General features: G+C 35.5%; 1 protein-coding gene across 4 annotated transcripts in view; it reads right to left on the minus strand.

Moving 5' to 3' along the window:
* Window positions 1-15,216, minus strand: part of LOC127858373 (corticotropin-releasing factor receptor 1-like) — a 136,812-nt gene that overhangs the window by 93,587 nt on the left and 28,009 nt on the right. For all 4 annotated transcript variants that reach the window (XM_052395462.1, XM_052395461.1, XM_052395460.1 and 1 more), the window contains exon 2: window positions 12,636-12,769. In XM_052395462.1, coding sequence (XP_052251422.1) covers window positions 12,636-12,720 — 85 coding nt within the window. In that variant the 5' untranslated portion in view covers window positions 12,721-12,769. The remainder of the gene's footprint in view (window positions 1-12,635; window positions 12,770-15,216) is intronic.

Consider the following 15,216-nt stretch of genomic DNA (forward strand, 5'->3'; position numbering starts at 1 on the left):
GTGTTTATTGGTGAAATCTAAAGAACGCTCCCACAATACACCACTGCGACCTGTTTGATTTAAACGTATGGTTTTCTCGACAATGAATATATACCTACTTTACAACACATAGAAATGCAAAGGATTCGCAATTTGTTTTATAAAAGTGTTTGATTTAAATGACCTCTATTATGATCTAATTGCAAGTCTATTAGTTTAAGTAGAGTTGCATTTGTGTTTTTTGTTTGTATAGTTATCGCAGGGTGAAGGATCACGTGACCTTTATCGGGTTCCACTTTTTAACTGAAAGAGGTTTAACACCACGGTAAGCGGTGCTTTATTTCAAATAACTTTTTTAAACAAGTTTTCTTAAGAATTTCAAATAGTGCGTAAAAGACAATTTTTATGTTGTTTATGGCAATGTCAAAATACATCAGGATTACTTTATTTACTTAAGCATGTGTTCTTGTTCAAAATTTCATTTGTTACTGCAAACGTAGTTCACGTTAAAGGTATGTTATTTTTCACGTAGCGTACACTTTTGGCACCGATGTCAGACGTATTCAATGATTTATTCGTATACCTTAAGATATCGGCACATACTTCAAGAACAACTGTCCTTAATGCATGTTAGATTTTTGCAAATGTTTTTTAATAACTTGAGATATTTGCAAAACTAAGTTCTTAACGGTTTGATTTCATTCTGTCCAGCCCGTGTGTAAACCCCTAAAAACCCCGTTGAATCTGCACCCTGTAATGTATAGTTTGCAGATTTAAAAAAAAAATATGTATATATGAACAACGTACAGTGCATTCGCCTTTTTCATTTCGAGCATACTTATTGAATGTACATTAATTTGTTTATTTTAGTAATAATGGTTTTCGTATTATCTTTGTTTTTTTTTACAATAATTGGGGATTCACTTTTTTCGACTGGGTCCTGTGTAAAATTCATACACTTGAATATTTGTATCCTGCTGAAGTTCTGAATATCCATATTCAACAGGGATATATGTATGTTTTCCTTTGAACATGCCGTTATCAGTGTTTTTCTGTATATTAAAATATTATGACATTTACTAATGTTCTTACAAGAGTTATGGTTATGCTAGCCAAAGACATTGTAAACCCAAAATGCTTTGGATTTTCCGTTTCAACGCAATAACCTCAGCTCGTGATACGTTTAATGTTGATTGTTTGTGTGGTCCTATATTGTTCATACGTTTGATCATTTGAACATGCCGTTATCAGTGTGTTTGCTGTATATTAAAATATTATGACATTTACTAATGTTCTTACAAGATTTATGGTTATGCTAGCCAAAGACATTGTAAACCCAAAATGCTTTGGATTTTCCGTTTCAACGCAATAACCTCAGCTCGTGATACATTTAATTAACTTTTATCTTCGGATAGTTCTTAACTTTCATTACCTTTATTTTACCTTTATGCATACTATTAAAATTAAAACAAAATGAACACTAATTTCGCTTTGCACCAATACTAAATTCGATTCAAATTGAGTTTTAAAGTAATTTTATAAAAATGTATTATTATTTCTAGAAAAAAGATAATGCTTTATGCTAAATAAAGTGTATGTTGACGCCGCCACCGGCTATTAAACACACCATTTTACTGTACAAATAAGACGACTGTAATCATACAAACTTTTAGGGTCCATTACAAATGTGTGTATCTATGTAGAATTACTTGTCTTTATAAATCAATATCAGTTGAATGAATGTTTTATTTAGAAATTGTCTAATTAGTGTGATAAAAGTGTACCGTGTAAATATGGGTAAACGTTTACTACACTGTCTTAATGCGTACTTCATAATCGAGCCATTGGGACTGCAGGCTTAACTCATATGCATGTAATGTCGTCAAACATACTCTTCGCTTTTATGGAATTTTATGAAAACAATAAAAACAAAGTTTATTTACGAGGGGCGTTTATCATGATTTATGTATGCGTAAACAAAATACATGCATTTACATTTGCATATTCGACGAAAATTAATGTTAGGGGCTGATCTCTTTAGATTGATAAATTGCAAACGGTCCAATTTGCATTCAATATGTCTTATGCAAACATGCTATATCAGTAAAATTCGCCGGCAATATTTATTGCAACCATACATCATAAACGATATGGCATAGCATTTTATTTAACCTTACCATATAACACAGTTGACTAACAAAACATAAACCAAACATTATGCATTATTTGAGAATATATTTAAATCAATAAAATCATAAAATTTAATTTTAACTAAACATAAATCCCAGCCCATACAGCGGGAACGCATCTGTATAAACAGTTTCGGGATCCCAGCCCATACAGCGGGAACGCATCTGTATAAACAGTTTCGGTATCCGAGCCCATACAGCGGGAACGCATCTGTATAAACAGTGTCGGGATCCCAGCCCATACAGCGGGAACGCATCTGTATAAACTGTGTCGGGATCCCTGCCCATACAGCGGGAACGCATCTGTATAAACTGTGTCGAGATCCCAGCCCATACAGCGGGAACGCATCTGTATAAGCTGTGGCGGGTTTTTAATTTAAGAAAAATGCAATTTCAAAAATAATACGACGTATCACAAAATCGAACAGCAAACACAATCACACATGAATTACATATTTGGAACGGCAAATACACTTTATTTCTATCTTTTCATTTGCCTTTCAAAATGACAGTGTTTTTTAGTGTTATATAAACCGTCTTTTGATATGAGTTTCTTTCGGCAAACCCCAATCCATTAGGTAATTTTTTTTTGACAGTAGATATCACGATTTGAAAACTGTACAATAAATTGGATTTACAAGATGATTGGCAGTCAATTTAGCGTATTCTTACTTTATATGATGGTGTCAATCAGACTCATCCTTTGTTGTAAATTAAAATAACCAAAATGATGAATATTCATGTCGATCAACTATATATTGAAAACGATACTCGTTTACCTTTTCTACATGCTTGAAGGCCGTCGCAGTAATAAATATATAATGTAGAATTAATATCTAAGAACACAATTAAAAGTTATTTAAAATAATTACAATCGATTGACAGTCACATGTTTCACATGAGTGCAAAACTATTGATAATGCGAAAACATATCAACTTGCAAAAGTGAGACAAACTTATTATATTAGGAATAATACAAGTTGTAAATACTAGTACTGTATCGTGCTTCAAGAAACGTAATGCATATACAAGCATTTACTCACCTTTTGGGAACCGTAGACAGTATGTAAAACGTGTATATTATGTCGGATTTAATTGTACTGCCTCCGTCCTCAATAATTGTAAAATACGATACGACTTCTATGAACGTTAATGAACTGAGAGCGCATCATATACAGTGATCTGATCAAGTTTTATACATTACATAATGAGATGGCACAGTGCCATTAATAGGCATTTACACATGTCTTAATTGTATTTATATTTAAGCAAAGATGGTCTAGTAAAGGCCACTGCCTATTCAACGAGTCAGCGACAATGCCCGTTTGCACGTTTATGAAAGCATACAATAACATTTCGTATGGCATGTGTGTGGTGTAGTTTGCTTATTAAATATTTGTTAACAATCGACATGTGTAGACAAAAATAGAGAGAAATGGAAACGACCGTTGTATCTGTATCTTCCTCGAAGACAGTTTGCCAAGAACTTAAGTTTGCATCTTAACACTTACCATAAGTATATACACAGCGTTCGAGTATTACACCACCTTTTCTTCTTCATTACCAGAGCCATGGTATATTAATGCTGCATTTTTGCAACATGCTTTGTTAATAGCCTTTATTTCGTTATACTAATATGATGTATGTGAAACGAAATGTATGTAAAATCAATGTATCAAATGTATACAGGGTTACAATTGATGGTGGTTTGTAAATATCACTCAATATATGACCATATGTCATGTACTGAGTAATAGATCAGTCCTAATGTATCGCTAATATGCATTGACTTTTCGTGTAGAATAAATAATATGAAAAAACGTGCAGTATTTACAAATCTAATCTTAGTCCATTTTATTACAACCGTAGTTAAAGAGGACATTTTGACCCGGGTAAAGGGTGACGCTATTACAACTAATAAGACAGTTACTGTTTGTAAATATGTTTAATTTTGCCATTTGCATATTAAATTGCATGACACATTACTGTTTTCAGTTTGTTTAATGTATGTGCGCAAATGTACATTTTACATATGAATACGCATCACTTTTGAACATGACCAATACAGGTTAAATGTGAAAACGGTATAACTTGCTCTTGAATGCAGCATTTTAAGTCACGAACATTTCCATACAGAGGAAATACGCACGTCTTTTACAGATTCCGAGCTTAACTTTGACATGAATCGTGTGCAGACATTTCGATTTCAATCAGGATGGAATTTCAAACACTCAATTAGTAAGCTGAGTGCACAACGGTCTATTTTCATATTATTGCAAGCCGTGAAGATTAATATCCGCTATAGAATGGCTATAGAGGCACAGTTGCGTCATATAAACGATGAACACACACACATGTTTCATTTTAAGATTATTTTATTCGTGATAAAGACACATACACAGAAAAAATGTTAATTAGTTTCAGGCGTATGAGATTGTTTCTCATTATTTAGCAGGGAGTTTTAAATTTTACGTTGTAATCGATCAGTTTTCAAACTTCATATTGTTACATTAAATTTGAACATTGTCTCCAAATCAACGCATGTCAAATAACACGATGTTTCAGACAAATAGAACTAAACGTACAACGATAATTGCTGAATAATTTATGAGGAAACAAAACCTTGAATTTGTACACACAAATCTTTAAGAGTTAGAAAAAACAGTGCAGAAATAATCTGCTATAATAATATTTTTAAGGTATATCTAAGCTTGATTTTTTCGCATATAATGTTATTTTGACATGTTTTCGTTTGATATTGGATACGTTTTGATTTAAAACCACTTACTAATCTTCAAGCTTTTGTGGCATCCGTAACATTGTTTTAAATTTAGAAAATCATGACAAATATAAGGTTTTTAATTTCTGATCACCGCTCTGTTTTCCCTTTTACTGGAATGTAAGCCACTGTGTTGTATAAACATGTTCAAGTGTTTTGTATAATACATTTAAAATTACAGGGCGTGCTCATGGTAAGCTATAAGGTACAGCGATATCGGTCGCCTGTCCATTCGTTCTTTCATCAGTCGTCGCGAGTGGTACTGAATTTCTTATTCAAACAAACATTTCTCTTCAAGCGCTGGGCACAATTCAACGAAACTCCGAAGGGACGTTTCCTGCGTGGTGTTCTATGACACTAGATCAAGTTGTCTTTTTCCGTTACTTTCTTAGGTAACAAGTTTTAAAAATGAACCTTAACAAATATTCTCACCTTCAACAACAAGTTACCGATTTTTTTATAATTTATAATATTTTACACTTAAAATATTTACATGAAACAAAAAAGTTTTAAAGATCTCCTCTAAAAATAAAGCAAGGCCTAGAGTGGTCTTCAACCAGTTTGTTAATATGCCACTGGGGTCAAATCTGGCAATTCACCTGTAAAACGATTTAATAAGTCGTAAAATATGTATACGATTGATTTCGCTTGAAACAAAGACCCAGGAGTGTTAATATAGTATTGCTTGTTCAGGGTACAGGATCACGTGACTTTAAGGGGTTCCTTATTAAACGATAAAGGATGTTAACACAACGGGGAGTGGTGCTTTTTTCAAATACCTTTTTCAAACAATTTGTCTCAAGAATTTCAACAAGTGCATAAAAGAAAGATTTTTATGTTGCATATTGCAATCTTACCTGCGTCAGAATGACCTTATTTAATTAGCATGAGTTCTTGTTCAATATTGTGTGTACTGCATTAATGTATACGAATATGCTTTACGCATCGTGTAATTGAGTCACCGATTTCAGACGTATTCACGGATTTATTTGTATACCTTCAAATATTGGCACAAGCTGCAAAATTATACTATTTTATGCACAAATTTACTTCAATAACTTGATATATTTGCAAAATGCAAAAATAAAGTTCTAAAAGGTGTGCTGACATTATTTCCAGCCCGTGTGAAAAACCCTGAAAAAGCAGTGGATTCCGCGCCCTGTGTTAACAGCATATATAAAAACTCATACAAATATATCTGTTTAATGTCATACCATTTATAATGCCCAGAGGGCTAGACAATTATTTTCGTAGAGCTTTTTTTAAACTTATGACGACTTAAAAAGAAATTTACACGATTTGTCTTCTGATTTTTGTTTTTCTTCTGTTTTTATAAGGTTAGATGAGATACGATTTCAAAATGCTGAACACAGATTAAAATAGAGTCTCAATAATGCCTACATACTATACGAAGACGCTTTACGTAAATGAACTAAGATCCAATTATTCACAATTGTCAGACCAGCGTTCGATTACCCGATGAGATGGGACGATGACTTTAACAAGAACTGACAATAAGACTGCGTTAATTTCACAGAGGGCCAATTACATACAATAACCAAACCAGCTTTACATTACCAAATGAAATGGGGCACTGACATTAACAGACACTGACACTAATAATACCCGCATTTCATTTAACAATAGCAACAAGGCTGTAACTCCCTGGACAGTCAGCGGCGATATCCCTATTAACGTGTATTCTACACTAGCATGGCGAAGACATATGTTTGTTGTAGTTTGCTAGTTCAACAATTATTCACAACCAAAATGTGTATGTAATAAAACGGTTGTTATATTTATTTAATCAGTAGAAATTACTGGAAAAAAATGGAACGCAGTATTGTAAACCACATCGAACCCAGTGGAAAAAGAGGTTTTGTAAGGCAGCGTTATATTTGGAAGCATACACACAACAAAACAACACAATTTAACAATAACTACAAACAACAAATGCGGTCGGAGATCTAGAATCGAACAAAACAGAAAAAACAACACCATTAAATTCCGCTCATATACGTAGGGAACAGTATATGAAATCTAAGTTGTATGCGTAGGGGTGAGATGCATGTCTTGTGAATGGTGGTCGAGATATACAGGGCTGCTGATAAGCTAAGTATATGATATTATGACAATTCATAAGAATAAGATTTAACATTGGCGAACCCAGCATTAGTTTGAGAAGGGTATCATACTGGTCTTAACTCTAGAAACATGTGAAATACTACCTCTAGTAACAATTTAAAGTAACAATGAATACGTTTCATTTTATGTAAAACATACCATTTGTGAACTTTCCGACGATACAATTTGAACAAACCGAGTCAACACATGACTACAACTGGATCATTAAGTAGATATGATATCCCATTAAAACATAAACAGATAATAAAACAGCAAACAAGGTCTTGCTCGTCCTGTACGTAGACATGCAAAAACAGTTCCCATCCAATTAAGTAGAATATGGATTCCATAAGGATAATTGATACGCGTCGTGATAAAATGGATCGTATGCCATATTCGATGACAAGACTAACCTGCGCATCCTCGCAGTCTAGGCTGGAGCTAACTTTACCGCTTTAAAGCAGGGACATTTTCGTGGTCCAATAAGCGGAAATTGTAGACCTTGACAAGAATGCGAGAATGCGCAGGCTTTCTTTAGCTACGCTTGCCACAATAACAATTTTAAAATTACGCGGCTAAATTGGTAAACAGTTTAAAGTAGAACATTTTTTTCTGAAATAGTCTGCGGTAATGTTATATAAGAGAACAAAGGCTGTTTGTAAAACACCATGCCCCCCCCCCCAAATGGGCTGTCAGTTATAGTGGCTTCAGGTCACTGTTACCTTGAACTTTGACCAAGAGTCATGAATATCAATAGGGGTCATCTGTCGGTCATGACCAATGTCCCTATGAACTTTCCTGATCCTAACCCTAAGCATTCATGAGTTATAATCCGGAAACCATTTTAATATTTCAAGTCACTGTGACCTTGATCTATGACTTATACTGAAAATCTATAGGGGTCATCTGTCAGTCATAACCAGTGTCCCTATGAACTTTCCTGATCCCAGGCTTAAGCGTTCTTGAGTTATCATCCGGAAACCAATTAATTGCTTGGAATCACTGTGACCTTGACCTTTGACCTAGTGACCTGAAAATCAATAAGGTTCATCTGCCAGTGATGATCAATGTGCCTATGAAGTTTCATGATCCTAGGCGTAAGCATTCTTGAGTTATCATCCGGAAACCATTTTACTATTTCGAGTCACCTTGACCTTTGGCCTAGTGACCTGAAAATCAATAGGGGTCATCTGCAAGCTATATTCAATGTACTTTTGAAGTTTCATGATCCTAGGCGTAAGCATTATTGAGTTATCTTCCGAAAACCATTTTACTGTTTCTAGTCACTGTGACCTTGACTTTTTACCTAGAGACCTGAAAATCAAGAGGGATCATCTGCCAGTCATGATCAATGTACCTATGAAGTCTCATGATCCTAAGCGTAAGCGTTCTTGAGTTATCATCCGGAAACCATTATACTGTTTAGAGTCACTGTGATCTTGACCTTTAACATAGTGACATGAAAATTATTAGGGGTCATCTGCCAGTCATGATCAATGTACCTTTGAAGTTTCATGATCCAAGGCGTAAGCGTTCTTGAGTTATCATCCGGAAACCATTTTACTGTTTAGTGTCACTGTGACCTTGGCCATTTACCTAGTGACCTTAAAATTAATAGGGGTCATCTGCCATTCATAATCAATGTGCCTATGAAGTTTCATTATCCTAGGCTTAAGTGTTCTTGAGTTATCATCAGGAAACCATTTTATTGTTTCGAGTCACTGTGACCTTGACCTTTGACCTAGTGACCTGAAAATCAATAGGGGTCATCTGCCAGTCATGATCAATGTACCTATGAAGTTTCATGATCCTAGGCGTAAGCGTTCTTGAGGTATTATCCGGAAACCATTTTACTGTTTCGAGTCAGTGTGACCTTGACCTTTGACCTAGTGTTCTGACAATCAATAGGAATAATATGTCAGTCATAATTAATGTACTTCTGAAGTTTCATGATCCTAGGCCGAAGCGTTCTCGAGTTATCATCCGGAAACCATTTGGTGGACGGACCGACCGACCGACGGACCAACGGACCGATCGACGGACTGACATGTGCAAAACAATATGCCCAATCTTCTTCGAAGGGGGGAATTAAAATATGCCCACGTGGCAAAAACCTTACAAATGCCGTTAATGACAATTTAAATGATTTTGTCATTTATGTTTTGTATTACATGACCAATTCAAGGGAATTTGACGAGGTCTGTTTAGAGTGAAAACTAGTCTTAGTACATAATGATTAATATAACTGATTACTTATTAATTACATATTATACATATGTTGCAAAACTAAAAACCGGATGGTTGTATTTTATTGTTTACAATATTCGATTATTGTCTTTAATATAAGTTATTAAAAAGTTTCTGCATAAGCCGACCAGCAACCATGTGATTCGCGTTTTTTCTTTAGAAAGGGGAACAATCACATCATTCAGTTTTGTATCGAATGTAAAGAATTACCTCCCGTTGCTCGGATTCTTGCAGCCCAAGAAGTTGTCGTAATCGCGTTCCTCGAATGTCATATTGTGTTTATATATACACGTGCAGACTTATACAATCAAGTGTCTGATAACAAACGGGTTGGCTGTTTAGCAATAAAGGAACTCAATTTAACAGGTTTTTGTTGCGATGTAAGTTACACAATACAAGGCCTGATTATTAAATCGGAAATAAAAAGTGTTGTGTTACCCATTATACACATGTTACTAAAAGGAAATGCGTAGCTTGCTTAAAGAAAGATCATTGACATGAAGGTAGTTGAAGTTTTGATGCCTGATTGAATATGTGCAGGCAAATATAGAAACTCTAGAGGAAAAGAGTAAATTGACTGAACATTTCCTAGTTAACTTAAATCATGACATAGAACAGTAAAGAAATGCAAAACAGAAAATGAAAAAACATTGCATTGATATGTGTGTGCCACAGACAGCAGTACATGTGTTTTAATATTTTTTACGAATTATCATTATAATTATTGTTTTTATTTTTTATAAATCTAATTGTGTATTATATATCAATTACTGGTTAGGTAAAATGTGTGATAAGTGGAACAATATCGCCATCAACATTTGTAAAATATGTCATATGTCATAAAATATACAACTGCATTGTAAAAAAATTATTTTATAAAAAATATGAAATGTAAATAACTACACATAACTTCATAATGGTTTTACCTAAAAGAGTCATTATTCAAACAGGATGCAAGTCTGAGTTACTTAGTTACATCGCACAAGACAATGCACATGACTCGGGCATCTTCAAAAACCGCGCCAGTCATACCTGGTCATTCATCATGCGACAACAACTTGTATACAGGAAAATAAATGTGTCACGCTCTGTGAAAAGGGGGTTTAATGCATGTGCGTCAAGTGTCATCCCAGATAAGCCTGTGCAGTCCGCAAAGGATAATAAGGAACGGCACTTTCCGCTGTAATGATATTTACGGTTTAAAGAAAGTCACTTCTTAGCAAAAATCTTGTTTACGCGTTAGGTGTTGTCCCTGATGAACCTGTGCGGACTGCACGGGTTAATCTTGGACGACACTTTACGCACATTCATTAAAACCCTTTTTCGCGGAGCAAGGCCCTTTTTTACCAGATATTTTTTAAGTTGTGGGTGAAATTTTGTCTAGAATCCTAATTACAAGACGCTCTTTTACCCAACAAAAAAGTGTAAATAGCTACCTTGAGCGTGGTCTACCCACAATGAATCGTTCATATCTTTGAACAGAAACAACATACTGTTTTGCAATTAAAATGTTGTGTGTAACTGCCAAATTAACCCATTAATGCCTAGCGTCCTGAAAAAAGGACATTGCATACAGCGTAGACCCAGATGAGACGCCGCATGATGCGGTGTCTCATCTGGGTCTGCGCTGTTTGCTTAAAGGAATTTCAGTAAGTAATATTCTTAATATAGAAATAAATATACTATACATCGCTAATTTTGAAAATAAATTGATCCAATTTAGAAGGATGGGAGAGTCCACTAGACATGAATGGGTTAATAAGAACATAGTGGCTAGTATGGGACAATAGTTTTGAGTCCGTTACATAAATCTCTTGCATATTCTCTTAAAAAAACTTTATTTTGTTCATATTGCTGTTTGTTTAGAAAAAGTAGTCCACACGACGAGAAATTGTCTTAGTAAAAAAATTTAACAACACTATCAAATAATATTTACGAAGAAAATACGCACCTAAGACGTTGAGTGACTGTGTATGCGGACAGCGACGCAGACGTTGAGTGATTGTGTATGCGGACAGCGACTAAGGCGTTGAGTGACTGTGTATGCGGACAGCGACTAAGACGTTGAGTGACTGTGTATGCGGACAGCGACAATACTTCCCAGCACTCAGCGACATGTTATGTTTACATAATTCAGAACGGAACATGACATTTCGAAACAAATGCACTCAACCAAAATACTATGTTATGTATTCAAACCTTACCAGAGAGTTTGTCAATGACTTACGGACAAAACATGTTAATATTGTGCATTTGATATTACAATGTGAAACTTGCTGCTATATACAGTTTGTTAGTGATTGCATTGGCATGCGCAGGTTGAAGCTATTCTCAAAGAAAACGTCGAGCCTCGCTCTGTACTAATGGGGCTTAACTCGTGTGCGTAACGTGCGTAAAGTAACGTCTCAGAAAATCTACAGGCTAATAAGGGACGACACTTGTATGGTACACTTTTCGCTCTTATAGTATTGTTGTTTACATGATATCTCTTATAAGCGACAGTCCTGTTTAGGCGGAAACATATTATCACTGATTAGCCTGTGCGGACTTCCCAAGCCTTTCTGGGACGACTCTTTACGCACATGCATTTGGCCCCGTTTTCAAAGAGCAGGGCTCATTTTTTATAAAATCGGCACGTTTGTTGCGAGTTTAAAAAGCACACATATCTTGCTATGTGTGTATAACATCTTACAATTAATAAATCAAGTGACATTTCGACGGAGTTTGCAAAAATATGCCTAATCTGAAGTTTACATTTCTAAGAACCTGACAATAATTGTGGGTAATTCCAATTAAAAATGAGCCTTATTGGTTAATGCCAATACAACAAAACGCTGGAAACTAAAATTTACTTGAGGCGCGCTTTGATAAAAGGGGTTTAATGCATGTGCGAACAGTGTCGTCCGAGATTAGCCCGTGCAGTTAGCATAGGCTAATGGGTGACGACAAAAATGCCATGAGAGCGGAAAGTGTCGTCGATGATTGGCCTGATAAGCACAAGTTAATCTGGGACGACACGTTACGCAGATGCATTTAACCCATTCATGCCTAGCGTCCTGAAAAAAGGACATTGCAAACAGCGTAGACCCAGATGAGACGCCGCATGATGCGGCGTCTCATCTGGGTCTGCGCTGTTTGCTTCAAGGAATTTCAGTAAGTAATATTCTAAATATAGAAATAAACATACTAGACATCCCTAATTTTGGAAATAAATTGAACCAATTTAGAAGGATGGGAGAGTCCACTGGGCATAAATGGGTTAACCACCTTTTAACAGGGAGCTACTCATATATACTGGAAGACCACCTACCTAAAACTGGTGGACTGATTGGCTTGCAGTGTAAGGCACAGATGTCGCAGCAGGATTTCTTCCTGCGTTGTGGTGTATTCTACATACGCCATGAACTCACACGTGTAGCGTCATATCTACCAGGCACTTGATGTTGACCAGCTGAGGAAAGTAAATAATTTGTTTGAGTATCAGTTACAGGGTCCACATATAATTCAGAATCATGCGTGGAAGGACCTCATAAATAACAATAGCACACACACAATGTTAAAATGAAGAGGAATATATTTTCTATCAAACTAAAACAATCTCGACGAAAATATCTTAAGAACGAATGTTCTAAACACGTTTAAAGATGATAAGGGATACACATTTATTTATAAGTTTAACTTTTCCGCCACCTTATGTAATGTGCTAAGGGCCCGGAGCCTTTCATAGCAGGTTTTTTGAAGATTGGCATCACATTTTGCTTCAAGAGTGTACAAAAGGTTAATGTTGACGAACAACGACAGACGCGGGGCGACCAGCGAAAGACAAAAGGTGATCACAAAAGCACACTTAGATAACCTTTAAATACGTTACAGCAATATACATCACTACCTCAGCCGTGTATATTGGTGTCATTCAGACATATTGATTCTAATTTGTTGATAAACTTCATGAATGATTATTATTAAGGTTTTACCTAAACATATAATTGTCGTTTACAAAATGTCTAACTTGTGTACGCAATTTATGTTCGTATGACGTCATAGCTTTCAAATCGAATTAAAGTCATGATCTTGTATATAAAATCCGAGATCTTCAAACAACAGGTAAACATAATCGTCGACTTTTCCTCCCCTTGGCTCTTTCCAACAGAATAACTAAAATTATTTGAATAAGAAGAACATGCTCTAACACGTGTCATAGCATCCCCCTGCATACCCGTCACGATTATAAGCCTATACAAAGGAAGAACGGAATGATTGTCGGATACATGCATCACCCCCGGAACCCCGATATGCTGTGAAAAGTTGGATGTGCCTGGAAAAGTTGCCGATAGATTTCGCTGAATTTCAGTAGGGTAAGTAAATCCAGTTCTAAAATTGTTTAAAGGCATTTGAATTAAAATATATTTTGGTATACGCGAAAGAGGTATTACCATGTATGTTACTAAAATCCTGGTAACAATTATTCAGGATTATTAAAATGAGACTATTTAAAGTCGACGATGCAGGGGTTAGTCCCATATTTAGCACTTTAATTACATTTTTTGAAGGTATGCCAGTGAAAAACTATTTGCACCGACAATTATATCAACCAATGCCCCCAAGTAACATATCCGCCAGGGTTTCCGGGAGTGTGCATTACCAATGCCGTACTTAAGGCAATGAAGAATATCACATTTAGAGTATACATTTTGGGTCATTATTGAATTGATTGATGTATAGTATTTAATCACATATTTTTAATATTATTATTTTATATGAACTTCATAGTTTTACATTATTCAATAACTATATACATGTTTGTATTCGCTGCGAAGCCATACATATATTATCGCTATTTGCACGCTCCACACATCTGTTTATATATTGGTCCTCTACATCACATTGAGTACATTAAATAACACAAACGCATCACAACTTAGCCTTCTGTTATGAATCATAATTGACATTTACCATGAAAGACCAAAAATAAAGCAGTCTACAAATACCACTAACATACATTTTGATCACAAAGTCTAACAGGAATTATACGGGGATTGTTTCCTTAAAGGGCATTTAAAGACGTATTTAATAATGTTTTAAATGTTCTTAGATCGCACCTACACATGGGAATATAGCATTATGCTAGACAAAACAATACAAGTTATATATAACATACACGTGCATCACTTGCTATGTTAGCACATGAAAATAGAAATATCAGCGATGAGCAGCTGTTTACTTGAATTCGCTTTAGTGATGAAATGTCGTGTTGTTCATGCGAAGATGCGCGATAAAGTATCGGTGTTAATCTCAATGTATTTCAGAATATTTATTTTATAGAAAATATCAATCGGCTTATGTGCTGCATCGTTTCCGACATAAATATATCTGCGATTATAATTGGAAGTATATAACATATAAACCTGAATTGATTTCATGAACTTCCATTAAATGTCATATATTGGTTTTAACTTTAACTTTGTGTTCCATTAAGAAATCCAAACAAGGAGGCAGAAAGGCAAGCAGGCGGGTGGGCGGGAGGAAGGGAGGGAGGGAAGGAAGGGAGGGAGGAAGTAAGGAAGAAAGGAAGGATGAAAGGAAGGAAGGAAGGCAGGAAGAACGGAAGGAAGGAAGGAAGGAAGGAAGGAAGGAAGGAAGGAAGGAAGGAAGGAAGGAAGGAAGGAAGGAAGGAAGGAAGGAAGGAAGGAAGGAAGGAAGGAAGGAAGGAAGGAAGGAAGGAAGGAAGGAAGGAAGGAAGGAAGGAAGGAGGAAGGAAGGAAGGAAGGAAGGAAGGAAGGAAGGAAGGAAGGAAGGAAGGAAGGAAGGAAGGAAGGAAGGAAGGAAGGAAGGTATATTTTTCTAAATTATGTGCACATAACTTAGAATGTTGTATAAAGAAAAAGTATGCACATGTAA

The sequence above is a fragment of the Dreissena polymorpha genome, chromosome 14 (genome assembly GCF_020536995.1).
Source record: "Dreissena polymorpha isolate Duluth1 chromosome 14, UMN_Dpol_1.0, whole genome shotgun sequence".
NCBI lineage: Eukaryota > Metazoa > Mollusca > Bivalvia > Myida > Dreissenidae > Dreissena > Dreissena polymorpha.